This window comes from Triplophysa rosa, linkage group LG15 (assembly GCF_024868665.1).
Source record: "Triplophysa rosa linkage group LG15, Trosa_1v2, whole genome shotgun sequence".
NCBI lineage: Eukaryota > Metazoa > Chordata > Actinopteri > Cypriniformes > Nemacheilidae > Triplophysa > Triplophysa rosa.
The window spans coordinates 10,012,712-10,040,594 of record NC_079904.1 but is presented as its reverse complement, the minus strand read 5'-3'; the positions used below and the strand labels follow the sequence as shown (position 1 = coordinate 10,040,594).

Sequence of the window (27,883 nt, the reverse complement as noted above, 5' to 3'; positions counted from 1 at the left end):
TATTCTGGATTAGGGATGCACCGATCCGATAATCTGGATAGAGTCGATACGGACCTTTTTTAATAGATCGGGTATCAGACTGATGGGTTTCGATCCAAATCCGATCCTGTGCGTTACCCACGGATGTTACTCTTAAGCTTAAAAAAAGACTAACTATCATGAAACCACCGTAAAAGTCATGTGCATGTCTCTCTTATGTCATTTGATAGCTTTAAGTGAGGAACAAACCAATACAGTGTTATTAAGAAACTCTGACCTCCGCTGGTGCTGGATCTGTCCATTCAGTATGCATATGTATGGTGACAGTCAGAACACTGCTCTTTCCACGATCTTCCAATGTTTTCATTATTCTTCATAAGAACAAGATAATAGTCTATAGTTTTGTTTAAAATGTATTTTGCTAGAGACGGTACACGGTGAGTGTATAATTAAAGCACTGGAAACGGTCTGAATGTTGTGCGTCAATCATACACAATAACTCTGATTAAACTGTAAAATGTTGGATGGATGCAATGCACTATGTGTTAAACACATAACATATACAGTATATTCTCGTTGTGTTCTGTGTTATTAACTTGGGGAGCAAAGATCATTATTCAGAAAGAAAAGGTGCTTTCAAGCACACCATCTATGCTCGTAAGTGTAAAGAAGCGGATGCATTAAGCGCATCATTTTGCATCCGTGTTGCGCATAACTGTAAATAATTTAGATAATATAGACAAATAATATAGTGTCCAGGATGCACATGAGCGCCTTTCTGCCACTCTGACTTTTATAAGGTGATGGTTTTGTGCAATAAACAGAGATAGATAGTAGTAATTTTACTTTTACTCAAGCACATTTTTTAAGTATCTGTACTTTGAGAAAAGAGTTACCTCACTACACTGTAAAGCATACTGTACTGTATATCATACTCCAGTATTTCATAAAAACATTTTAAAATGTTTTTTTACCTTTAATACAGTACTTAAGTTTAAAGTAAACTTAGTTTAAAAGTAAAAATAGTTAAGGATTAAAATGTTAAAAACAACATTTATTTATAATGTAGTGAATTTCTTTCAAATTAAAAACACTGATAATGTACATATATCTGAAAAGGTACTTAAAAATAAAATGGCTTAAGTACCTCTGGCAATATAAGATAAAAATATATGCAATTCTACATTGATCAGGAAACAACAGTGCTAGTATCGGATTGGGATCGGCCGAATTTCAGAATTCAGGTATCGGAATCGGATCGGTAAAGCAAATGCGCATTTCACACATCGTTGCAGCCCTAATCGTGTGGAATCGAGATTAGCTACACTCTTAAAAAGTATCTTTATGTTCACATTTTCAGCCAACATTTGGCTTGCCCAGATGGAAAAACTTCACTCCACAATTGTATAGTATTACTAAATCTATTGTTCTCAAATTGGTGATGCTTTTGGCGATGACAACTCTGAACAATGGCTAAAAGTGCTCAGCGAGTTTGACGTGACCCACAGCCATTTTCCTAGCAATTACCCCAAAGTGGCTCTTGTTTGGCATTGTTTCACGGTTCAGATCCTGGGCAACACTGTTTGCATGACGAATCATTACTGATGAAACACTGGCAGTGTGGGATCACAGGCGCATCGGCTGATCACAAGATGCGAGTGCTTTTCCAAAATGGCAGCTTTTTAGACACCTTTCCGCACGCTATGATCAAAGCCGTTTTAACTCATTCACTGAACCCGAATGAAAACAGCCGACTTGTTTTGAATGAGGGTGTACCAAAAACAGCTCCTCATGAAAGTGAATCACTCATTTCAAAACATCTGAATGCCAATGGAAAAACAGTGGCTTCCATAGCTAAACCGTGGAGCAAAATCACTGATTTAAGGTGGAGAAGCTCATACAGCAACTATTAGTTTAGACCACCAAAGTATATCCAAATGAAACCTCCCCATCAGCAAAACAGGAACATCTGTACATGACATGCCTCGGTTAGAACTAACAAGTGCCCGACAACCAAAATGCACATGGTTTCATTCCTGTTTGCCCAAATAATCATTAACCTTCTCTTCTCCGTCAATGTTTGCTGTGACTCGCAGGGAACCTAAATTCACACACACGTGAGAGTATGGAAGGGTATACAGAGGGCACTGGGGCATGCAGATTTGATTGTTCCTGTGTTTGCTTGGCCCTGCTGCAGCTCAAACGGATGACCTCACTTTTACTGACTCCAGATCTCTCTCGTTCATTTCACACATGGCCCTTGACCGTCTGCCTCGCCCATGGCCTGCTGGGAACACCTTTTGAAAACAGTGCGGCGCATTTCCTGCATGAAGAGTTACAGTTTGCCTGCATCTTTTGTAAAGTGAGAAGGAAAAGTGTAGGGCTGCAACAACTAATCGATAAAATCGATAATAATCGATAATGAAATTCATTGTCAACGAATTTCATTATCGATTAGTTGGTCTGTGACGTCACTTGCGAGCTGCGCGTTATAAATCAAGCGCATCTTCTTTCCTTTTAAAATTACCGTTTTAGATGTGTCTCTCCGTGCAGCATGAGCTGCGCAGTTTTAAAGTCAGATGTGGTTCTCCGTGGATGCGTCTCTTCGTGCAGTGCGAGATGCGCAGTTTAAAAGTCACACGTGTCTCTCCGTTTTGCATGCATCTCTTCAAGCTGCGCAGTTTTAAAGTTTAAAGGGGAGAGATGTTTTAAATGACAAAATTAAAGATTATATTAGTAAAACCCAATTTGTGGCGTTTGCACTTTGCAAAGTACATAATAGGCTAAATACCCTGATTTGGTGGAGTTCAGAGGTGGGTAACGAAGTACATTTACTTGAGAACTGTACTTAAGTACACTTTCTGAGTATTTGTACTTAAGTATTACTTTTTCTGTTTACTTTTTACTGTACTTCACTACATTTGAATGACAAATATCTCACTTTCATTTCCTTGGCCGACCCTCCCCTTGCTCCCACGTTTGGGAGAGACTATTGTCAGTTGCTTCTAATATGACACACCTGAATCAACTCACCAGGTGTGTTAATTATGGAGACATTCACAACATTTTGGGAGAAGGCAAGTGAGTTCAGTTGTGTATACTTTTCCCATATCTGATTTACTTATTATAAGCAAAAGATGTAATTACATTTTTATCCGATTAATCGAAAAAAATAATCGCCCAACTAATCGATTATCAAAATAATCGTTAGTTGCAGCCCTAGAGAAGTGTTGTGAGGCCTGCTTCTGAAAGTGATATCAAACCCAACTGGTGTAAATTCAAACAAATTCAAAGCAAACACTACTAAAACTGAAACACAATGTTAAAAAATTATAATAATTCCTCTAAAATCTAGATTGAAGTTTATTAGTTGAAGTCATAAAATAGCTCTGTGACATTTTTTTGCATAAGAATTCCACATTGCAACCAGACTGCCACGAAAGCAGCATTACTTATGAGATTTAAATAGATTTCACATGGAGATATTCAGATTCCTGGCAATATATTCACTAAGAGAGAGACAGGATGAGCTCACAGGTCAGCCAGAAGTTCTGCTGATATCAGCATATCAAGATAAAGAGACGCACACACACACACACACACACACACACACAAAGTACAAGAAATAGCACTGGAAACTACTGTTAAAGGGATAGACAAAACAATTCCAATTCATCGATTACTCACCCTCATGTCATTCTAAATCTGAATTACTTTCTTCTGCAGAACACAAATAATGATATTGCACTTTGATTGAATAAAATGAGTCATCTTTTGTGTTCCACAGAAGGAAAAGTCATATACAGGTTTGGAATGACATGAGGGTAAATGATGCAAGAATTTTCATTTTGGGGTGAATGATCTATTTAACACATGTATATTAGACTGTTGGTACTGTTAAACTCTTAATCACAAAATCAAATGTAGGGATTAGAGATGCACCGATTGCAATTTTCTTTGCCGATTCCGATTTCCGACTTTATTACAAGTGAAACCTGCCGATTCCGATTTTTGTCGATTCCGATTTTCTATCCACAAACTATAATTGTATACTGTATATAAAACCATATTAACTTTCCTTCAATACACATTTTTTTCATTTTCATTTAATAAATGATTGAACATTACAATTTCCCCAAATTTCCCTAAATGCAGTTCTCCAAGATGCATTAAATTACAGAATCTTTTCTTTCCCAAACAACTCTTAAATTGAAGAACTCTGTGACTGAAAAGAAGTACAAATAATAAAATATAACCAAACATGTCACTTAATTTACCTTTTTCATTTTTGTACTCATCTCACAAAAGTCTAAGATAACAATAAAATACTTCAACTTTATTCTCGTCTGTTTCCGTTTATGAAACTAACATTGCTTTATTTCATTTTTTCTGAAATGTAAAATAAATTGTCTTTATCTTGTGTCTGTAGGATTAAAAGAATTGGGTTGATTTTTGCAGCAACTTCAATAAAAAAGTTAAAAACTCTTATGAATGAATTCTACTCTAAAGATGTATATGTATTTGCAGTTTTTTGTGTTAGTAAAGAACTCAATCAGATATATATCACATATATTGGTTGATTTATTCATTTTTTTATATTTTGTTTTTTTTAAAAGAAGTAGAAGTCGTGTTGAATGTCATTTTACCTAGGTGAAATGACCACAGTTTTAACGCAAGACAAGGAATCAGGTTGAATGGAATTTACGTTTGTTTTACACAGAGTGAACGACTTCAACATGAGTTTAGCATGTGTCAGAGTTTAGCATGATGCTAATAGCATCACTGTTGGCATACATACCCCATGTAGACGGAGCAGCGAGAGATGAACTACAGTGCACCTTTTTGTCTGTACAGTACATGATGCGTGTGCACGCGCGTGCAGTCAGCGGATATGAGAGATGCGCGTCAGTCAGCAGAGACTCGTGGTCCGGTGGACCCACATGCGAGTATAAACGAGCCGTGAAAGACAGGCTGTGCGCGCGCACGTTTACATGTTTACTTGCGCTTTGAGTGTACTGACGGCTGTGACGTTCTTGCCCGCATCACGGGAAACAGAAGATCGGCATGGAATCGGCGAGATGTGAGACTGACCGGCCGGTCACCGGTCGGGCCGATCATACGAAAAACCGTCCGATTCCGATCTCTTACCGGTCAATCGGTGCACCTCTAGTAGGGATCAATCCATTATGGATTTATCATTCACTTTAACACTACCTCTAAAAGTGGATGATTCTACTGAAACTGAATAAACAGGTGGTCGTTTTAAAGGAACAGTTCACCTAAAAATGGTCTCGCACTCATATTATTCCAAACCTGTACTAGTTTACTACACAGAGCAAAAATCAAGATGCCTCAGTCCCCATTCATTCTATGACAAAAACAAGCAGCATCAATATTAATCAACATTTTCTTCTTCCACAGAAGCAAGAAAGACAAACAGGTTTACTTCAACATGAGGGTAAATAACGAAAAAATGTCTGGTTGATTTGACCTTTTATGCAGATTAACACTAAGTAAAGAAAACCTGTATAACAACAGGGATGAAGCTCTTAAGTGAATCCCAAAAACCCAGACCAAAAGTTAATGTTCATTAGGGGCAGGAATATTTTGGTACCTCACGATTCCAGTCATATCGATTCTTGGGGTCACAGTTCGATTAAAAATCGATTCACGGTTTTTCAATATTTTTTTACGATTCTTTCTCAAAATTAGATGTGATATATGTTTAGCCCCTTAACTGGCGCTGTCCCGTATCCGGGACAGCTGATTTACTTTTGCATGTGACTTTAAAGATTTTGCATGTGAATTCTTATCTTATTGTGACAAACATTATATTGTTAGAAAGTCTCTAGAAAACATATTTCATCACCGTTTTATAGAATAATGTGTGTAGGAAGAGTAATTGTTTCTTTTTTTAGAGTGGGCTTAAAAATGTTTATGCCCTTTCCCTTCTCACAGTATAGTTTCATACAAATGTATTGTTTTTATTTTGTTTCTGTGCTTGTGTATTTTTTCATTGTGTCTGTTAATTGGAAAAGTAAAAAGAAAGCATCTCAATGTCTGTTGTGGTCAAATTTCAGATCAAGTGTTAAAACCAATGGAAAGCATATGGGCCCCCTAGTGGATTTTGCAATATTGGAGCTAAAAAAACTCAGACACATCAAAATTTGATGCATCAAGACCAAACTTGATATAACAATTGGTGATCCTTGAGACTTTGACTTATGAAATTTTGGGGCTGATCCGTAATTATTTTAAATGTATTTTTTATAAAAGAAATACAAAGCTTTTAGTTTTTTTTATTACAATAAACATAGCAAAATCACTTACATTGCTTTTGTGAGTTCTTTTTTTTAGCAATAATTTGCTAATTTTCTTCTTTCAAAAAAGAATTCATGAGTTACAGCCATTTTAGTGCTAACAGTGGGTTTTCACATGTAGGCTCAAAAAGGGATGCGCCAGTGAAGAGGTTAGATTTTATTCTATTTTGCTGGAATGATGGCATTCGATGTGAGTCTTTATGTTTAGTGTTCTCAAATTACTTCACCTTCGCTTTACAAAGCTTGCATAATTCAGTTTATAACACCAGTCATATACTGTACTCTCATTGTTTGTGCATATATTCATACTTCATTGTTATACATGTTGTCTATCTTCCTACTGTTTACATATGATGTAGCCATAAGATAAATATAAATAAATAATAAATCTCATTATCAGAACTTAATCAGATATCTTCAGTACATTTTCATAACTTGCCTACATTTTAACTATGGTGAGCATTTAAATGAACTGTTATAAATAAATAAAGGAAATCAATCTAAGAAAAATGAGGTATAAGATATAGAATTATAATGGGAGATTGTTACCGTGAAATATATTGTTTCCGTGAAATAAACTTACTCATTCTGTGAAATAGATTTTTGGCCATTCCGTCCACCTCTAGCGCGAATACTTGTAAAAAACGCTCGCGCTGTCTCAAAAACTGGTCGCAAAATGCTGGAGCCCTGCAATGTGGAACCTGATAACTCAATGTTTCATAACCGTGATAACCGCGAATGGTCAGGAAGTGGATTGCACAGACACAATCATAATATAGAGAAAGACCTGCCTGGGCCTATTGCTCACGCTTTTTGAGAAACAGCTGACCAATAAGCTGAACTGCAAATCAGTTACCAGGAAACAATATTATGACTAAGGTATATGGGAAAATGAAGGAAAAAGGTGTTGACTGAGAACGGTCCAAGTCACAGTGTTCAAAATGTGATTGTTTTAAATAAATCAAAGGAATCATGGAACACTTTGGGATTTTCACGATATTTTATTTGCAACTTAATTTTAAGCGATTCAATCCAGGATGTCATCATATAAGCCTACATCTTCATAAGAAGTTGAATCATTATTGTGTAACAAATATATCATAACAGCATTCTGCATGCTAACTAAACAAAACAGCAGGATTTACTGAGTTTACCTCTGACAGAAAAACTAAAATACTTCAATACTGTGAGTCTCAAATAAACAGCATGAACCAAAAATAAACAGCAAGTACCTTCTGCAAGCATCAAAAATCCACAGCCCTCATTTTTCACCTCCAATTTTTTACTGACTGTCTTCATGACTAATGGCTGCATAAATCTGAAGCTGCAGACTGCATTACGATGGAGCCCACAGTGGTTGAGAAGACAAGACTAATTATTGAGTCCAAGTGTGAGATGGGCGCTTTCAGTACTAATTTCAGCATTTGGAAGCCATGTTAACACCCATCCTCTCTAACACAAGAGGCTGAAAATCTCTGCCCTCCCGCACGAAACCCAACGAGCGCCGTCAGGCAGATGGCGAGACAGTTGGTGGGAATATTAGCGATAAATGCAGATACATTCTGAACCTTCAACTGTTTCTTAAGCTTCTTTCTGAAGCTAATCAAGGTTTAAGGAATACTTAAAAATACTGCCTTAAAAAATAAGTGCGTGAAAGGGGTAGCAATAGGGCTGTGACGGTGGCAGTTTTTACCACCGCGGTGGTAATAGACAAATCGGCCCCGGTGGTGCGGTGGTTGAGAAATATATATTATTTATATAAATAATATTTATATTATTATATTTGCGTGTAGCAACCACATGACGAGTGGAAGAGAAATATAGACCTTATTTAAATACTTGAAATTGTTAAATACTTGAAATTGAAATATGATAGCCTATCTGAAATAAATGAGGATGAAACATCCGTCAATGTTTAATGCGCAAATCCATCAGTGAAACGGCACACTACGGCATATAAAACATTTAAATAAACATCAGTAAATAATGAAAACTTAAATTATATAAGAAAGCTAAATACTAAATAAAAAAGCTCTTGTTGCAGTAACTTCAGTTAGTGGCGTATTAACCCTTACAGTCCTTAACAATTCCATTAGAAACAAACTGTTTAAACCTACATTGGCTTTCCTATTCAGATTGCCATAAAACCTTGACTTTTTCCGACTCGTTGATGTGAAACTTGTTGACATTGTCCAGATTAAAATGTGTACAGCGGCACTAAATGCGCGTTCAGAAGATGTGCACAGGAGCTCAAATGAAGAGATGTCTCTCCGCAACCGCGGCAAAACCTGTGCGCGCTCCGACACTAAGCAAGCGGGTCATAGCCAGTTTTGATTTTACGTATCTGTTCATTTCACAAGATCCATTGCAAAACCCGCAGAATAACCTGGGTTTTGCCGTGCAGGCCCGCGCTCGAACGCACCAACGGAAACGTATGCCAATAATTTCTGTTAATTTAAAATCTTTTAAATAAAACCATCCACAACTGAAAGGCTACAACTAGATATGTGCCGATATTCGGTAATGCGATTAATTGCGGTAATGGATTAGCACAATGTTGTTATCGCGGGCACTTTCAAATACCAAATGAACGTGTATTTGTTTATTTTTCATCAACCGGATAAAAGTACACTGCGTGTATGCTGCGTAGGAATGCGCACTCTGATCTAAATGATCCCGTTCCCCATGTGGAGATGCCTAGTGTGTGTGTGCGCGCGCTGCTGAGCAAAAGACGCGTGCGCACTCTGATGTAAACAGTACCACGCGGAAGGAAGCATGGCGGAAGGAGGAACGCTGCCGACGATTTATCCCCCTTCTAAAAGGGTGAAGTCTGAGGTTTGGAAATATTTTGGGTTAAAAGTAAGCCGAGTAATGAAATTTGACAGTGTGGCAGAATAATTATTTTACTTATACCTTGATGGAACGCAAAAAAGTCATACACTGTCACAAAGTGCGAGTGAATTTGCTGTTTATAAATGTTTAGCTTGCTATAATAGTCAACACACTGGCTTGGCTTGTTATTCAAACAATAAGAATAAGAATAACATGAATTGTAGTACTAGCGTTGTAGCCTACAGACATAAGTATATTTAAAAGCAGTTAACAAAAATTGTTCTTTTGCAGTTTTGCAATCTTTATTCTGTTTGAATAAACTCACTTTATACATCATTACTGTGTGTTGTTTTATTTATATTTAAATGTTTGAGGTTCTCTTTATTATTTAAAATAAAGTTGTTATCAAGAGGAAAACACGGAAGTTGGTTTATATTTTCAACCTGCATTTCTCATAGAATTGAATACTGCGATAATACCGCTTACCGCGATGAAACCTTAATCAATTAATCGCAGCATGGAAATTTGATACCGGCACAACCCTAGCTACAACTAGCAATCGTTATCGCAACTCTCATATTTATTATACCTATATTTGTCAGAATGACGTGCACTACCGCCGGTGGCAGTTCGCCACCGTCATGGCATTTTACTACCGTGGTGGTGCGGTTGTCACGGCCACGTCACAGCCCTAGGTAGGAACTAAGGACGGTGGCTCTCCAGAGTCAGATTTGAATAGCCATGCCCTATAATTTTGTGGACTTCACAATAAGTAACATGAGGCCATGAAGGTCCACATCAAGTGCTGCATTAAAGGCGGGGTGTGCGATTTCTCTTAGCCATTGTTGATGGTCAAATCACCAAAACAAACACACCCCTACCGCCATCTTTTGCTTTCGTCAGCACTTGGCTCGGCTAATGTCCGTCCTGTGCACTGTGCACCTTACTGCTGATTGGCTACAAGGTTGTTTTGGTACTCGGCCTGACTCAGTTGTCTAAAGCATAATTCGGAAATCGGTTACCCTGCCTTTAAGGACATGGCCTCCCCTAATTCATCCATAAACATCCACAGACACAATACGTAATACTTACGCAATACTTAATTTTCACTCCACAGTTATTAGGGCCAAATTCACGATAACAATATTATCACAATATCTACAGAAAATAAATAATTCTAACAGAAATGAATCTTTAATTTATGGCCGATAAATTTTTGCAGGGTGGCAAAGAGAGAATGTGTAGCCATTGTGTATCCAAACATCAGTGCCTGGTTTTTATTAACGTGATACCAAATAGTTTATTATAGGTTATTGTCAATACAAATATATTGCGACACCTCTAATTTACGGTATAATTAGGGATGGGTACCGAAACCCGGTATTAAACGGGCCCCGGGGCAAAATTATGAAAGACCGGAGCATCGATAAGCTCTGCCCTTATTGGTTCTGCTTTCGGTCCTCAGGAAAAAATGTATTATATGTTATTGCTACATTAACGTTATCTTGCACATTCTATCTCAACAATAGTTTCTAATTTTCAATAACACCAAGAATTTAATCTTTGGCGCATGGATATTCGTTATTCCCAGCAGAGCGCACGAGGCGGCATGTCATGTGTCTCTCGCGCAGTTTGTATCTACAAAGCGCGCACACACACGAACAGCCGCACAAAAGAAAGACGCTCTTAATTCACAACGATGGCGGAACTAAACGTTCAAAAGTGTGGTTACACTTCACCAAAGTTGATGCTGACAAAATGCAACAAAACCTTGGAAACACAAGTTATCTGTCAAAGCACCTGTCACAAGTGCATCATGTACAGACAGAGAGATGCACTGTTTTTGACTGCTTAGCCCACTCTAATTCATCTCTTGATGCCTAATCTACGTCAGGTATGTATGCTGAATGCTAACAGATGTTACTTGAACTCTGACATTCTTTATGCTAATGCCATACACCCTATTTAAAACAACTGTAAATTCGATCTAACTGGTTTCCATAACCTTAAAACTATGCTAATTCCACATGGGTTAAAGGAAATTACACATTTAATCCTTTTTCAATTAACTACTTAACTACTACTAATCATTTATTATTACACTGACAACTGAAATAATTCAGTGCAGTATACACAAAATAAACATGCACAAATACATAACTGTTTAGAGTAAAATTCAATTACCCTGATAAAGATTGTGAAATGTTTTTTAAGATGCAGCAAACCAACCCACTCCTCCTGATTCCGCTGGTCCATCCCCAAGAAGACATATCTTTATATCAAAAAGTACTGATAAGAATACTGTTAAAGTACCGGACCGATAAGCAGTATCGATAAGAGTAGTAATACCGTTAAAATCTTAACGATACCCATCCCTACTTATAATGACTTATAAATAGGGCTGTGACGATATATATTGAGATTCACACTAATTATACCTGTCTAGGTCGATTCTGAAATCGCAAAGGCTTCGATTCTGTGTTTTAAAACTACGGCTCTTTGATCAGTAGGAAGTACTGCTCAATCTAAAATCACTACGAGATCGAGTCGTTTATAATGTGCATTTGAAAAAGCAACACTAATCATCCCTATAAATATACTTTATTATCATAAAAATACCTGAAAAGGTTTGAAGAACAGCAATAGAATATAACTATTGGCATTTCCTTCAACTAATAGTTCTTCTTCTGTTTCCCATATTCAGAGTTTCAGCGCAAGAGTGCCTTCTGGCTTTCGGGTGTGACGGCATTTAACCGTAATTCATTGAGAAACAGAGCATAACAATCGCACGATATATCGCCCAGCCCTACAAGTATTGTTTATTACTAAAGCATGTTTGTAAAAACTACCTAAATATCCTAATTTAACAAACACTTAGTCGTAGAGTAACCTAATTCTTGTCCGGGAAACCGCCCCTTAAAGTAGTTTTCGTCTGTTTTGCCCAGCATTACTTTAGTCATCATCAGATTGAAGCGTTATCACTCTGCAGAAAGAGTTTTGCTAGAGCAGCATCTGAAAATCCCGCCTCCCTTCCACTACGTAAGCGAAACTGCGACCGTTGAGTGCGTGAAGTGTCCACAGCTCCACACTTAATATTTACGGTTGAAAAATTGCATCATCCGGGTACTTAAAGTGCACTTCTTTTTTGAGCATTTTCAATGCGAAGGCACTACTCACACAACGTAAACTACAAAATGGCGTAGAATAGTGCATAAGTGCGTGATTTGGGACGCACCTCAATTGCATAAATTGTTCTTCTTCTCTGTCCCATATTCGGAGTTTCTGCGCAAGAGCACCCTCAGGCTGTCGGATGTGGCAGCATTTAACCGTAATTCATTGAGAAACTGATCATAAAATTACACGATATATTGTCCCAGCCCTACTTTTAATCGATTACTTTGTTGCAAAACAACATAAGGATTCAGCTCTTCTATTCCCGATCAAGCTTTTGACAAACACCCCAAATCTGGTCAAAAGTTACCCAAGTCACCATAACAGAGGAAGAACTTTTAACTAAAAATTAACTTTTTACAGTTTAATATAGTTTTTCTGCTACATTGTGCAGAGGACACAGATTGGATTAGACCCATCTTCCAAGATAGAGAGTAGTGCTGTGCAGGCCTATTAAATTATATTACTGGTGGATTTCATCTCGGGCATCTGTATTGACTGTACTAAAACTGTCCAGCCCAAAACCCTGTGAATTTGTAGGTGTGCAATAACAAACACCTTCAGATAATATATATGGGATTCTTCTCCGCAAACACTGAAGCTGAGCCAGTGCACCACATATTCTAGTGCATTTCCATTAAATTCAAGTACATTTTTATCAGTATGTGTGGTCCTTGATGTTCAAACCCATGACAAATTTAAAATACAGAATTAATTTAGGAGACTGTCTCTTGACAAATCTTGGGAAATATACTTATGTAAAATCCTGACTGTTGTTAAGTTATATAACAAACCAAAACTTACATTGCAACAGCAAATAGAAAAAGAACAAGAGCTGATTAATAGAGACACAAACTTTTACATAACAGCGCTGTACAGTGTGACATATACGTGCTACCAAAAAAATCGGTCTGTGCTAAGAATAAATTTAATTGTGTAACGTGCGATAAAGATTTGAACGAGCATAAGACAGAGCTGCCTGTTTGTGTGAAGTACGTTTGTCGTTGTGCTTGTTCGTGTGTGTTGTTAACTAATGGCGCACCACTATTTATTTTCATTTATATTTTGTTTTCCCGGTTGCATTAAGTCCATTTATCTAGAGCCCTATGATCTGCACGATGTGGAAAAACATGGAAGGAATCACGTAAGCAGAATTCTAGAGCCCTTCGGAGGGCGATATATCCCGTTTGGAACGCACCGACTGTTGGAGTAAAGCTGCCTCAAACACACACTGAAGCCAGAGATACTCTTATTATAGAGATGGGAGGGTCTGTAATACTTCCAATTGGAGAACCCGTAACGGCTAACAAAACCCATTGACATCCATTAAAAAAACTAGCATTCGTCTCCTTTCCTGCGTCCCACTGAAGCCAGGGCGTAAGCATTAGCCGTTATGCTTTTTTGCCTAATGGTTGCAGGCTTTCCTTTTAAAAGGGCTTTGCTGAAGTGTCTTCGCGACGACCCCCAAAAATAAAAGTCTGCTTAGTTTGAACCAGATGAAATAAAATAATTTACTTGTAGTAAATTTATCAACTGTAATAAACACTATAGTATACTCTAATATTTACTATAGTAAGGTTAAAAAATACTAAATACTATAGTACCCAAGAATTTCACTATAGTTAAATAATTATTATATTATAATTACTATAGTATACTTAGGGCTGTCACGATTATTAAATAATCGTCTCATCGCGATTGTTTGACCTCATCGCGATGGTTTCAGTTCATCGCAATTATTGCACATCTCTATAGAAGACACTAGGGGGAGCTGTAGTGTATCTGCATATTGCATATTTTAGTGTATATATGGTTACTAAAGCATGGTAATACTTGTCAAATGTACCACCACAAAACAATCACTTAAAAAAAAAGACTAAAACATATACAAATTACCTGCAGTACAATTTAATATTATTTAAGCAAATCTCAGTGTGAAAACCAGTCTACCAAAATTTCATTAACACACAAGTAAAATTTTACTGTAGTCTTGCAAGTGAGTAAAAAACTGACTAGAAGCTTTTCTATGACCGATAGCATTGGCTTCAATTCACACCTGATCAACTTACTTCATTTACAAGTATTTGGTGGTTGTATTATTGACAGTAAAACCCTAAACCTTAAATATATGATGACCCAATATTTTCCGATGTATTTCCAAGAAAAAAACATAGTCTTGTATTCAGAACAATATGGTCGTTTCAATCGCTGAATCAAAAATGTATGAGAATTAAATGTCAAAGCTCAAAAACAGACAATTAATCGTCATAATAGCCAAAGCCCTAAAACAGACAATTAATCGCCATAATCGCAATGATTTATTAGACAATTAATCGTCAATCAAATTTCATAATCGTGACAGCCCTAAGTATACTACAGTTTTTTATGGACAAATGTATTTCCTATTGTATAGCAAAACGTTGAAAATACAGAACTCAGAACAATTAAAAAGGAAAAAACTAATTTGGGAAAAACTAAAAAATTATATGGGCCTAATTTATCCATCTGCATGTAACATTAATGTCCTTTACCTGCCTATTTATTTGATGAACTGCACTTTTTATACTTGTGCTACAACTATTTGTCCCGTGCTACAAAACTTTATACCTCTGTAGCACCGGTGCCATGTGCAAAAAAAGGTTAACGTACATCCCTGCATAATTTGCTAAGCTCGAGGCAACATTAAAAACTTGTTTTGCCCAACCTTAAACCTTGCAGTATCTATAGAGTCTGGAGTCATTCTACATGTGAAAAGCTCCTGATAATCCCTCTGCTGCCAATCATCCACCCCAGCTTTTTTCTCCTGGCACATTTCCTTTTCTACATGTTTCACAACATGTGCGTGTCCACCTACACACTCCCTTTCAATAGGCTACTTAATATTGGAAATGCGACACTGCCTACAGATAGCTGCATCCTTGGCATTCTTAGATAGCGGCTGAGGGAAGTAAACATTAAATGTAACTAAGTTACAGACAGCGGAACAATCTTGATACTGACTTTGTTGTCTAAATCAACTTATGAATACGGCATTGTTTTGGAAAAAGATGCTGACTATGAGTCAAAAGAAGGTATGCAACATGAAAAGGATTTGTTTAAAGAATTGCAATTTGGTGACCCATGCTGTTCCACAGGTGCATGCTAGAACAATAACAAAGTGCAAGTCTGAAGGTGGGCAACCGTGTAAGACGGTCAAATTAGTCAATCACATCAAGACAAACAAAACCGGTGGCCGTCCTGTTTAAGGACAGCGTTGCATCGACATCTCAAGGACATGGAGTTACCAACGCAAAGTTTAACCACTGTCTTTTCATGACCTTGTGCCTGCTGGGGTACATTTTTATACATTTCAAGTTAAAAAGAAAAAGGCAGAAAGCACTTCAATCATGGCCCATCTCTTCAAATCCACCCCCACACAAACTGCATTTAGAGCCTGGCCAACACACAGTGAACACACACCACCCACACAACGAAGAAAAGACATGCAAATGACAAATCAGTAAAGCCCTTAAAGGGAGAAAGCTGAGTGAGGGGCCATTAGTCAACCTACAACACAGACCTCACCATTTCGACGTGACAAAATGTTATACATGAAAAATGCAATGTGATCCACAGCCCACTTAACGTTACACTCGGATACTTGAGATTATCAGATTCTTCCAAAGACACTGGCGCCTGTGATGTCCAAAAACCCTTTTCAGCTCACTACAGCCTTTGTTCTCAGAGAAATATTTAGAAAGCAAACAAACTTGTTCAATTTAAGGGACTAGGGTACTACAAAGTATATATGTATTACTTGTCAGTTAAGCAACTCCTGACGTAATAATCGAAAAAACGCCACATAACTATGGCAACACATTCGCAGCTTTGAAAATGGATATATTATTAGTTCTAGCGTAGGTAACGTTAGATTAAAATTGCACGTATTAAATGAGCCATTTCGTTTAAATATATTGCGCATCTGTCAGTCGTGAACGTGCATTAAAATTTGTAAAAAAACAACAACAACCTTCAGATCCAGAGTTAACGTTACACCAAAACTCTTCACCACAGCATTCCCATATTCACCTTGCGCTTTCCACATCAGAGGCGATCACAACACAAGCCTTCGTATTTACACAATGTTTACAATTTTCTATCAAATACAGTTATCTGAACTGTAACTTTCTGATCGATTACTGAATTAATACCGAGCTAAGATAATCAGGTGAGTTGCGTGCGTGCGTGCGTTCGCAAACCATCTGAATCTTTCTCTGGTCGGTAACGTTAATCGAGATATTTCAGAAATCACAAAGCAACGCTTTCTCGTAACAATCACATCCGTCGACCCTCCTGCGGACAGTTAAGCACGGTTGGGAGTTGGTACGGACAGTTAAATCACAGACATGTTGGAAACTCACCTTCTTCTCTTCTTCCCACCACTGCTCTCTCGTGCAGTCTTCTCTCCACATAAATCTTGCGATAAAAGTCCGACACGAGCTTCTCTCCGCTCGGTGTTTCTCTTCAGCTAAGCGCAGTCTACGTTACACTCGTTGCGGCCCTTATTCCTGCTGTTTTCCCGCGTATCGCAATTGATTTTTCGGCTTAATAATACATATACACCAGCAGCGGTACCGTTGGCCCCAGCGTCTCCTCCACAATTATTCAACTTCGAAGTTCATACAAAAGTTGCAGCTCCGCCTCGCGCTGCAACTGCTGATGAGGTCACTGCAAGCCGCTACTTCGCTTAGAGAGAAATCTCGCGATAACTGGGAGAAGCGTTGAGCGTGATTTGGTGGCTAAACGCTTATTTGTATCTGTGGGAATGGGCCCCGTATGGATAGGGTTGCCTTAGCAACAGCACAATTTATGTGTATCACACGACTGGTGTTCAGTTGTCTTTGACAAGAAAAGTGTTGATTTGTGTATTATTCAATTTGTGTATTGTACAATTTGTGTATTATTCCTCTAAATCTGATATCTTTTAATCTTATTTGTATTACCATTATATGTTTTATGTGGCCATTTGATCATTTGTTTTATTTTCATGAAAATAAAGTATATTTTCTCCCGAAACTTTTGAGTTTTTTTACAGAAAGAAAATGTAAAAATGCTGTCATATTATTTTATAATATAATTTATATATTATTTATCATTTTTATTTCATTTTTGCCCATTATGTTGGGCTAGAGTATTTCCCCATTCACCTTACTGTGTCAACCAGGTGTTTCTGCGGGCTCCCGCATGACCTTTCCTTCTAAATTATTGAGGAATGCCTTTGTCCATTTGAAAAAGAATCAATACTTGACACCCCCTACATGATGACCACGCTAGCGCATGTGTGACCTCTCCCAGGAATGTCTCTTCAGGGATGCTAGAGGAGCAGGAAGAATGGTACCATTCATTTAGCTCTATTCGAGCGATGCAGATACACTAATGCAGACTGACATGAAGAAAGGTGACAAGTTGTCACAGGACACAGGGTCTTTGTGTGGCATAGAGAGAAGTGCACTGCAGGAAGTGTGTGATGCCTCCAAAATGGCTGATGCACTAGTTAGGCTAAGTGATTAACATAATTTAGCATACAAATGAAAAGCGAGTGTTGTTTATTATTGACACTTGTGTTATTAGTTTTTATAGAGTTTGATAGAAGTAATTACCAAATACACACAGAAAGAGATTAGATGACAACTATATTCATTGACTTTATCACCACTTCCCTTAGAGCAAAGTTAATAAATCCTAATACAAGACAGTAATTATGTTCTCGTAGAGAAATTAATAATCATGCATCTTTTCATCAGACCTAGAAAAGATTTTAAGGTGCACAATTGGATGCCAGAGATGTGTGCTGAATGTTTCTCCAGGTGCTCTGTGATTCAGTCAATATCCTAAAGCACATCCATGGCTGATTTCCAACTGACTTCAGGCCAAAAAACGAATATGTCAAACTCAGTGCTTTAACTCAGCGACAAGTAAACTGGTTGCAGTAGAAGCAATGAAACAAGGGATTTACAATACTTTTTATTTCTGTCTGTGGCATATTTAAATGTTTTACAGCCCGGTTAAACACCACTGCCAAAAACGCAACAATACATGTTTGAAAATACTTTATCCGCAAATAGAAAAACAGCCATTTATGATAATTCTGCGTTATGTCATTAATAATATTCAACCTCAATCTTACGTGAGTTAACTTACTCCCTGGAGAAAACAAGCAGAACCCCAGATGAATATTCAGCATCTTACATCAAAGGCTATAACCATTTACTGTTTTGATTAAATAAATCCCATCCGAGGAAATAACAGCGCTGTATTCAGTCCCCAAATGTTTATGTTCATATGCTCATGAAACCACAGATCAAACGCCTTTCTCTCAACCTTTTTCGGCATCACCAAGCAGGTATAAAAGAGAGATAAGAAAGAGTCTGAATGCTCTGAAGATCTCTCGGGGTGCTTAACATTCCACATTCAGCACCTCCAGAACTCCAGAGAGCCAGCGTGACTCACTTTGGTGTGAAAGCAGTGTGGTTAGGTAGGAGGATGACAACACAGTTCTTAGCAGAAGTGCCCTAAAGCCGGACCCCCCAACTGAACGCCCCCGCTGCATGCGCACACACCCCAAAAATAACACTGAAGCACATCTCGTTTCTCTTTCGCTTGTCCATAGGGAAAACATTCATTCATTTCTGTCAACGCTTGGCAAGTTTTGGTTATGAGCAAATATGTGGACAAATGAGGAGAATGTGGGTATGGTATGACATGATTAGGAAAGAGGATGCAAGAAAGAGAGAGACACTGAGAGAAAGACTTCAAGGGTTTTTCCTCTAAAGCCCATACCCTAGCATTAACATCTGCTTGATTCCACATCTAAATTTTGGAATGCTAAGAATGGACACACACACACACAAAACAGATGTGATTAGTCTTAGACGTCATGTCATGTTGTTTAAATCAAAAGTAAGAGTAATGACAGAAGCAGGATTAATATGCAACCTCAAATAAGTTCTGTTTCAAAATGTGAGTCACATTTTTTCGCTCTTATGTAATCTCCTGCTTTTGGCTGCTGCACGATAACAGTGATTCTGTTATCCGGTTTGTCCTTTATTTTAATGTCTGTATACCTTATCATGGGTAGCAAAACTTGCAACTATGACTGAGATGATACCCGGCATACAGTATGTTAGACTTGGCGCAGACTCCAGATGTACAGGACTTTTCATTAGAGACACTGTATGAAGCTCATTCAATTGACCCACAGACCTCTCTAGCTCTCTCAGAGATCAAATAAGCATTGTACGCAATGTCAGAGCTGTCATCTGGAGAACACCCAATGATATCGTTATTGCTGTCAGATTTGATTGACAGTGATGCCCTGTTGTTTCAGGAAGTATGAGGTATTTTTACACACTTAACCTTTAAATGAATGCATGTTTTTATATCCGATAAGGTTTTAGAAAAGAGGTAATATTATTTCAAGAGGAAAGCTTGAGAGTTGGTGATCACTTTTCTTAATATTTTGTTATTCCTTTTTCAACATCACCCTGCAGCAAGTCTTTAATACAATTCTTTCCTCCCTTCTATGCAGACAAAAGCATCTGAATTTGGCACTTATACAAGAATACATTTTATCAGTTGTGTTCCCTGAAAACCCATCTTTGTACTACTGCAATGCTCTACCATTGGAGAGAAACTCATTTCAAAACAAATTTCTCCATAATACACCGATAATATTGTTGATCAGGGCTGGTCTGGGAAGAAAAATCGGCCCTCCGGGGGGGGGGGGGGATGGAGATGATGACATGGATACGTGTCTTTTGCATTCGCGTTGCGTATTTATAATATGTCCGAGTGGCCAAAGTATCCTTTCCAGCCCCAATCGATAGCGGCCCACCGGGAAAACGCCCGGAACGCCAGTCCGCCCCTATTGTTGACAAACAATATTGGTAATCATATCTGTATCTACAGTCTACAGCATTGCCAGTAGTTAGATATGTGGCTATATAGCAACACTACAATAATAAAATCTATCTGATTTTACTTTGAAACATATTTTCAGTGTAAACTTTCCTATATCAATGACCGACTTACAAATGCTAACAGGACCAAATTGCAAAAAAAATGTTTTTCAAATCAGTATTCCCTCTTTTTAATGTTTCCCAGCCTTTCTACAAAGTTTGTAGGATTCTTTAACATGGTTGTATGTCTTGACTATTATAAAAGGACATACTAAATAATTATTAGTGTCAGAGTATAAACGCCTGGAAAGCTTCTGATAAACAAAACTCATACACCTTGGAAAAATAAAAGATTTACCTGTCAGCATCGATTAACACATTTCACACTGAAGGAGAATCATTAGATAAAAACCAACATTTTTCTTCCCTTTTCTTATTTACCAGTGTGTTTTAACAAAGTAGCTAACGGTCTTCATTCATTTATAGCTTTCGCACAACTGCCTCCCAGTGGTAACTATAGGTGTTGCATTTCAACAACAGACCACTTTTATCCCATTCATTAACTTATTTATGTAAGTATTTAACAATACTGTAAATGTGATTTATAATATTCATTATAATAAAATGTCTCAATTAATTTTCTTTAAATATTTGATCCCTAATCAGAATTACATTACTACATCTCACCACATTAGGCCTACTTACATCTTATTTGATATACATTTCCAAGATGGCTGCCTCGGTGTGGAGCTCTCCAGTTGTTTTGGTGTTTTTGTTAGTTTGTCCTGTTTTATGTTTTCCCCATACAATCAGTTTTACTGTATTCTATTGTGTTATGGTCTCTGTGTACTGTTGTTGGTGTTTCTGTGTTCTGAATGCTCCTGTCACCAAAACAAATTCCTTGTATGTGCAAACATACTTGGCAATAAAGCTCTTTCTGATTCTGATTATTTTATAATTGTACATAAATAACCACATACACATTTAAATGTATCAAATTGTTTTGTGGACATATTTCATTCAAGTTTTGCAAATAACAAGCAAACAGTAGCATTATTCAAGAGTTCATTCAAATCAACGTAGTACAATAGCACTTGCACATATAAATGTTGCAGTAGTACAATATACATGTAACCATTTGCAATAAAACCCATGTCACTTCAGCACTGCACACAGGCCTCATGGAGCTGTACCACGCTATCAAAACAGTTCTGCATAAATTTCACCCAGGTTGGGATGGAAATGACATTGATCAAAGCAGGATATAAACCTTATTCCGGTGTTGCTACGGTAATAATTAGTTGCTGCGGTGAATGTCAAACTAGAATCATTTATAGCATAACGTCAACATATTTCAACCTAGCTCACCGTGAAGAGTACTTATGGAATAAGAGAGGTTTGTGTTACAATGATATAAAATACCAGATGAAATAATGTTATTTTTTGTACATTAATTTACAGAAATAAAAAAAACTGCATTAATTTACAATCACAGTGGACTAAAACTGGAAAGCAGTATGTTAGGTGACAATATTTTTACGGTGCCTTTACAGCAAAGAAGCATTTTTTTTGTTACAGTGAGGTGAAAAGGTAGCTTCATCAAGGGAAATCATAGATTTCAAGGGACCCCGTCCTTCAAATAGTTTTAGATATAGGTTCACATGAAATGGACACTTGACTCAAAATTGTAAATGCTGCGATCTTTCACTTTTTGTCATATTGTTCTAAGCCCATATGACACAAAAGAAGAAATTTATATCTGCTTTCACTGTACTAACAAAATTAGATAATTTGTGTTCAACCAAAGAAAGTCATACAGGTTTGGAAACAACACGAGGTACACGATCATAGTATTTTTATTTTTGTCCCACAGCATAAGACAAAAAGAATTACATGTAAATTTGAGGGCTCCAGCTATAAATCCATATGACATAAAATATACCCCAAAATGCTGCCTGATACTTAGACCTTTCCCTCATATCTGTTAAATAAATATAGGACTGACTCTCAATGTGTCGTCTGATTGAACTGAAATATATAACTGAGAAATGTTATAGAAATGACTAAAGATGAATGAGACAGGAAACACTCATAAAGGTTTCAGCTTAATTTATATTAATTAACAATAAAATAAATAGTAATTCATATTAAATAATAACAATCAATAATAAATAAGCCATTAAAGGCACCAAACACCGTTTAACAGGAATATGTAATTATTCAAAAGGATATTCAAAATGCAACATAAATACGGAAATAAATATCATGTGAAAGGGTGGTCGTGTCACTTCCCGTCCTCAGCACCAGCAGGACTTACTGGTGTTATCGCCAGCATTGCGCAATCCTTCCTGCTCCTCCAAAACAGCGAGACTGAACTCGTCATTAATGGAGCCTCCCAACAAATCAAGATCCTTTTTATTGGCTTGTAACACTAATTCAGCCAATCGTGTGAAAGACTGTCATGGAAAAAAGTGGAGAGGACAGCAATAAGTAAAATAGCTGCAGGCAGAAAAACACAAAACAAAAATGTGCACACAAAGTCAAGGTTGCAGAAACACATGAACACATGCTGCACATTTTGTTGTTTAATTGTACAAATAAACAAACAAACAACTAATTGAACAAAAGAAAACGATGATTGCAGACAAATGTGTACCTCTGTAATGTTTTGGTTGGTAAAGGCACTTGTCTCAAAAAAGTCCATCCCATAAGCTTTGGCAAGCTGGAGGAGCAAAGGAGATTAGAATTAGCACAAACAAGTAAAATAAAAAACAAACTCGCCCTCATGACATTACGAAGCCAAATGCATGTTATAAACATGACTGACTTGTTCCTTGAAACACATTTTTTGGTGCTTTTGAGGGAATACGAATTTATTTACCTTATTTCCCTGTTCTGTTGCTACCTGTCTCTTTTGTTCTTCATCAGACTTGTTCCCGACAAGTATCTTCTGCACCTTTTCAGGGGCATACTGATTATGGTCAAAACCAAAACAGAGACAATATGATTTATGAGAAGATTGAAAATCTTATATATATATATATATATATATACAGTATATATATACAAACATTTTTAGCATAATAAATAATGCAGAAAAAATAAAGCTAAGTTATATTTAGCTATAGTAATATAACCAGACATTTTTAATCTCCACAGCCTCACCTCATCTACATCACTGGCCCACTTCATGATGTGCTGAAATGAGCGCTCGCTTGTGATGTCATACACCAGAAAGATACCCTGTCGATACAATATCACTTATTTCAATCATACATTATAATAAGATTTTATCAGTACTTGACCACACAACGTTCACCGTGAGTCATGTAAACTGACTTCTCAATGTCATCACCATATCTAACTCATAAGATGATGTCACCTGCGCTCTTCTGTAGTACTGTTTAGTGATGGTCTGATATCTCTCCTGGCCTGCTGTGTCCCTGCATGCATACATCTGATTAGCCAACATAGTCAACACTGTTAATAATGAAGAAAGCAAGACCATCAGAGCATAAACTTACCATATCTGTATTCGTACTTTGATGCCATCAATCTCTAAAGTCTTCATTTTGAAATCGACACCTGGAATAGAAAAGAGAATCACATTAGAATTAGTAAAACTAAATAAACAAACCACAACACCTACAAATATAGTAATATACAGTACAGACGGTTTGTCCAGAAACTTGATAGTTGCATACAAGAAATTAGTCAACTGAAAACTGCACAGATGGGTTATAAGTACAACATGAACATGTCATGATTTTTAATTTCCTAGAAGATGATGTCATTAAGGAACAACCCGGTCTCATGAATTGCGTATAAATAACACGCTGTTGCATTATCGTGAAATACGTACGCCAAAGTTCGATTTTGCGTGCATAAGATACGCCAATGTTTGCGTGCACCTCGCTGGAGAGCAGCCATTTTGAAACGTACATGAAGAGGAAACACTGAAATAATTAAAATAATACTGTTAGGTTTAGGGTTTGGGTTAGGGTAGAGGTTATAATATGCACGCACGCTAACATTAGGTTTAGGGTTTGGGTTAGGGTAGAGGTTATAATATGCACGCACGCTAACATTAGGTTTAGGGTTTGGGTTAGGAAACAGGTTAATAAGACAAATTGCCGCATATTAATAAGACATTAATATGCACGCGCGATAAACTGGCGTATCATATGCACGCAAAAATAGGCGTATTTATGCATGCAAAATCGAACTTTGGCGTACGTATTTCACGATAATGCAACGCGCGTGTTATTTATACGCAATTCATGAGACTGGGCTCTAAGGAATTAACTATTTTTAGTGATGTTAATATGATGTGAAATACTAACAGGAAATCTTATTTTTATTTATAATATAATATATTACAATACTCTATAGTATTATACAACTTAAAAATGGCATGTAAAATGTATGTTTATTACGACATAAATAATGAAAACATAAAAATGTACTGTATAAGAAATGGCAAGGATTCTTAGATTCTTGCAAGGTGTGAAATCCTAATGAGATCTTGGGCTCTGACAGAAATCGCCACTCTTTTAAAGTTTAGGTAGGCTGAAAATATGAAGAAAAATTGTGCGCCACAGCAAAACTGCAATAATAGTGGGCTATGTTTTAATAAACAGGATCATTGTGAGATGTTACAGCTCTTGCAAGAGTTGTTTTGATAGAAAATTCCACCCTCAAGAACAATTCTAACCGCTCCAAACAGCACTACTCGCCTCTCTTCGATCTTTGAGAAAAAATGACCATTTTCACTGGTGCTTCACAATGCACTTCACCCAAAAAACCCTTTTAATCAATAACATGCGACACCAGCTATATCAAGGCACTAAAAGCAGACTACCATTCAAGAAAGGATGATGGGCATTTAATTTGTCATAATGTACCAGAACTGTAACGATTAAATCATCGTTTCCACACTTCCCTTCAGAGACATTTGCTAATTCGAAACTGTAATAATTTCAACAGTAAAACAGACAGACAAGATATGATGATTAGCAAGTACATATCTGAACACATGTTGTCCGAATACTCTGACAACAGCATTATAAACAGCAGGTCAACTGATTCAGGAAACAATAAAAGCAAACACAATGCTATCAAATAACCCCATTTCTTGCTCCATGCGTTTACATCAAACTATAGTCAATCTATAGCGGTTTTATATAGCAAAAACAGTTTACCACAACAGCATGTTGCCTGAGGCAAATATATAACTATGAACTGATACATACAAGCTGAGAAGAGTAAGCTTAGAGACTAAGGTACACACAACTTTCTCTTTCTTTGTCATAATAACTTCTTGACAGCCCAGTATCATAATATATATGGGTCATAGCCCTGTGGACTAAAGCTTATTGAACCATTTTTAGGGCTGGGCACCAGACATCTCTCAGGGCCAGTCGGACTAAAGCTTTCAAGTGCTTGCAGTTAAAGATTGTTCTGCATTACATCAGCGTTCATCCAAGAGTTTCATCCCAGCATATTAATTAAACCCGGGGACAGGACAGACAGCCAGATGCAAGCATGAGTCAGTTCTTCTGATTCTTTAATGATTCGGAACATAACATTATCAGGAATGCTAGACATGCTTAATATGATAACAGAACTCGCATTTCTGGGTGAAATATGCTTTTTTATGTTAGTGATAATCCATTACTTATCCTACTTTACTTTTTACGTAAGTGTCACTTATTATTATGCATGCAGAGAGGTGAAATATGAAATGAAGAGATCAACGCAGCATTTTAACATTTTATGTTAACATTAAAACATTTTTATATAGAAAATATTAAATATTATAATTGGGCAAATCCAGTGTTATAGATGTGACATTTTCAGTCAAAACCTAAAAAGTAAATTTTCAGAAATCGTATTTATTACCAATATTGAACCATCTGTTTATATCTTACTAAACCCCTTTTTTAGAGTGTCCAGACATTATAAAAAATATCAGTCTATGCACAAGTTTTGGATGTGACAAAAAAGGACATGTTTTTGAGAGACAACATACTTTGTAGGATTTCTATGAATTAAAATGTACAAACCAGAAGCAATAATACCAAACAAATGAAGAAGGGATGGCTCTTCATAAAACATATAATAGTTATTATAGTTTAATGTTGCCCATTAATAGGAATATGTACCCATATGAATGTGACAATTCACTGACCTGACTATGGAAAAAAAACTTTAAGAGATACTGTACTTCACATGGGTATTTAAATAACCCAATACTGAAATCTGACCTATCGGTATTGTGAAAACCGTTGTAAAACTTTCTTCATTGACATTTGCATAGAATTGGCCATTTAGTAAGTTAATAAATGGGCTGTTGTTCCATCAGACCAAGTGCAAACTACATGAACGGTGAAACAAGTGAATATTGAAATATATTTTAACAACCCAAAACTGTTGCTTGTGCTATCCAAATATGAATAAAAATAATGGTATTCTCTGCTGGATATGCTCAAATGCTTGCAGTGAGAAAACTACCCTTTTACAGCCAAGTGGTATTTGACTTTTCGATCAAACCTCTTCTATATTTCTCACTGCTGAGACTTAAACTTGGATTGTAAAGATAATCCCAAATCCCATTTCAATATCAATACACAACACCTGCATAAAAATGTTCACATGGATGCTGTCAAGACCCTTTGCTGATCATTTTAGCGAGAATTCATGCAATAACACACCTGCTCTTGATCTGTCATTACCATTAACGATTGACTTTCAGGGCTCATGTGACCTATTGATTTCATAAGTAAAACTAGAAAACCTCGTATAATAAAAGTGCAGTCATTTTTTTAACATGGCTTGTATACATTTTATCAGCTTGCATAGTGAGTGCCATAAGATGCTTCCCATTAATAGGTTTGTGATTAAATTACAACATCTTAAAAATTCCAGCACAGAGATAACAAGGCATCTTAGAAAGAGGCTGTGCATCTCAAGAGGTGTAATCCATTCTTTTCACGGCTCATAGAGTATAATGGCCCAGCGCTGCTATGGGCTTGCTTTCTTAGCTGTATAAGCTGTTTGTTCTGCAACTCTTTGAACGGATGTATGAAAGTATCTCTCTTACCGATTGTGGAAATGTGAGAGGGATGAAATTCATTGTCCGTGAATCTGCATAATAAACAGGTTTTTCCGACCCCGGAGTCTCCGAGAAGCAAGAGTCTAAACAGCACATCGTACTGTTTGGCCATTGTGTCTTATGGTCACAATTAAAGGAACTCAGCGTCGGGTTTCCATGTCTACCCTCTTCACAGTATCATCTTCTCGCCTTTTCCATCGACCGCGTCGTGCTTCTGTGTCGATAGCCCGAATAACTGTCTAGATAAAACGCGATGTGAAGTGTGCTGAAATGATTCTGGAACGCTGGTCTGGTGGGTGCGGTGGACTGGTGTGCGCTCTCTATTCGTTTCGCTGACATCCATCACACCTCATGAAATGGGTGGAGATTACGGTAACAGCATCACGCCTTTGAAATTGAAATCCACCTAAATGGCTTTTAATTGCCAAAATATTGTAAATTAAATGCATCTAAAATCATTTAAAACATACGAGAAAATTGTCTTGGGTGTGTAAAATCATGGAAGATAAAAATTAAATGCGCATTATTAG

General features: G+C 37.1%; 2 protein-coding genes across 5 annotated transcripts in view; both read right to left on the bottom strand.

The window, feature by feature from the left end:
* The window catches only part of sipa1l1 (signal-induced proliferation-associated 1 like 1), an 87,890-nt gene extending 70,881 nt beyond the window's left edge, over positions 1–17,009 (bottom strand). For 3 of the 4 annotated variants that reach the window (XM_057353032.1, XM_057353034.1, XM_057353035.1), the window contains exon 1: positions 16,703–17,009. The gene's annotated coding sequence lies outside the window, so the exon portion shown is untranslated. Of the gene's footprint in view, positions 1–7,531; positions 7,672–16,702 lie in introns of those variants that run through there. The other variant, XM_057353033.1, reaches the window with a different exon arrangement.
* A 4,172-nt stretch (positions 17,010–21,181) lies between these two features.
* On the bottom strand, positions 21,182–27,717 carry rab15 (RAB15, member RAS oncogene family). Its single transcript, XM_057352382.1, has 7 exons — positions 27,342–27,717; positions 23,764–23,824; positions 23,622–23,682; positions 23,405–23,482; positions 23,121–23,210; positions 22,896–22,961; positions 21,182–22,695 (listed from the first exon to the last, which is right to left on the bottom strand). Exons 1-7 carry the CDS (start codon positions 27,463–27,465, stop codon positions 22,537–22,539), a joined length of 639 nt encoding a protein of 212 aa, XP_057208365.1. The 5' UTR covers positions 27,466–27,717; the 3' UTR covers positions 21,182–22,536.
* Positions 27,718–27,883: the final 166 nt, after the last annotated feature.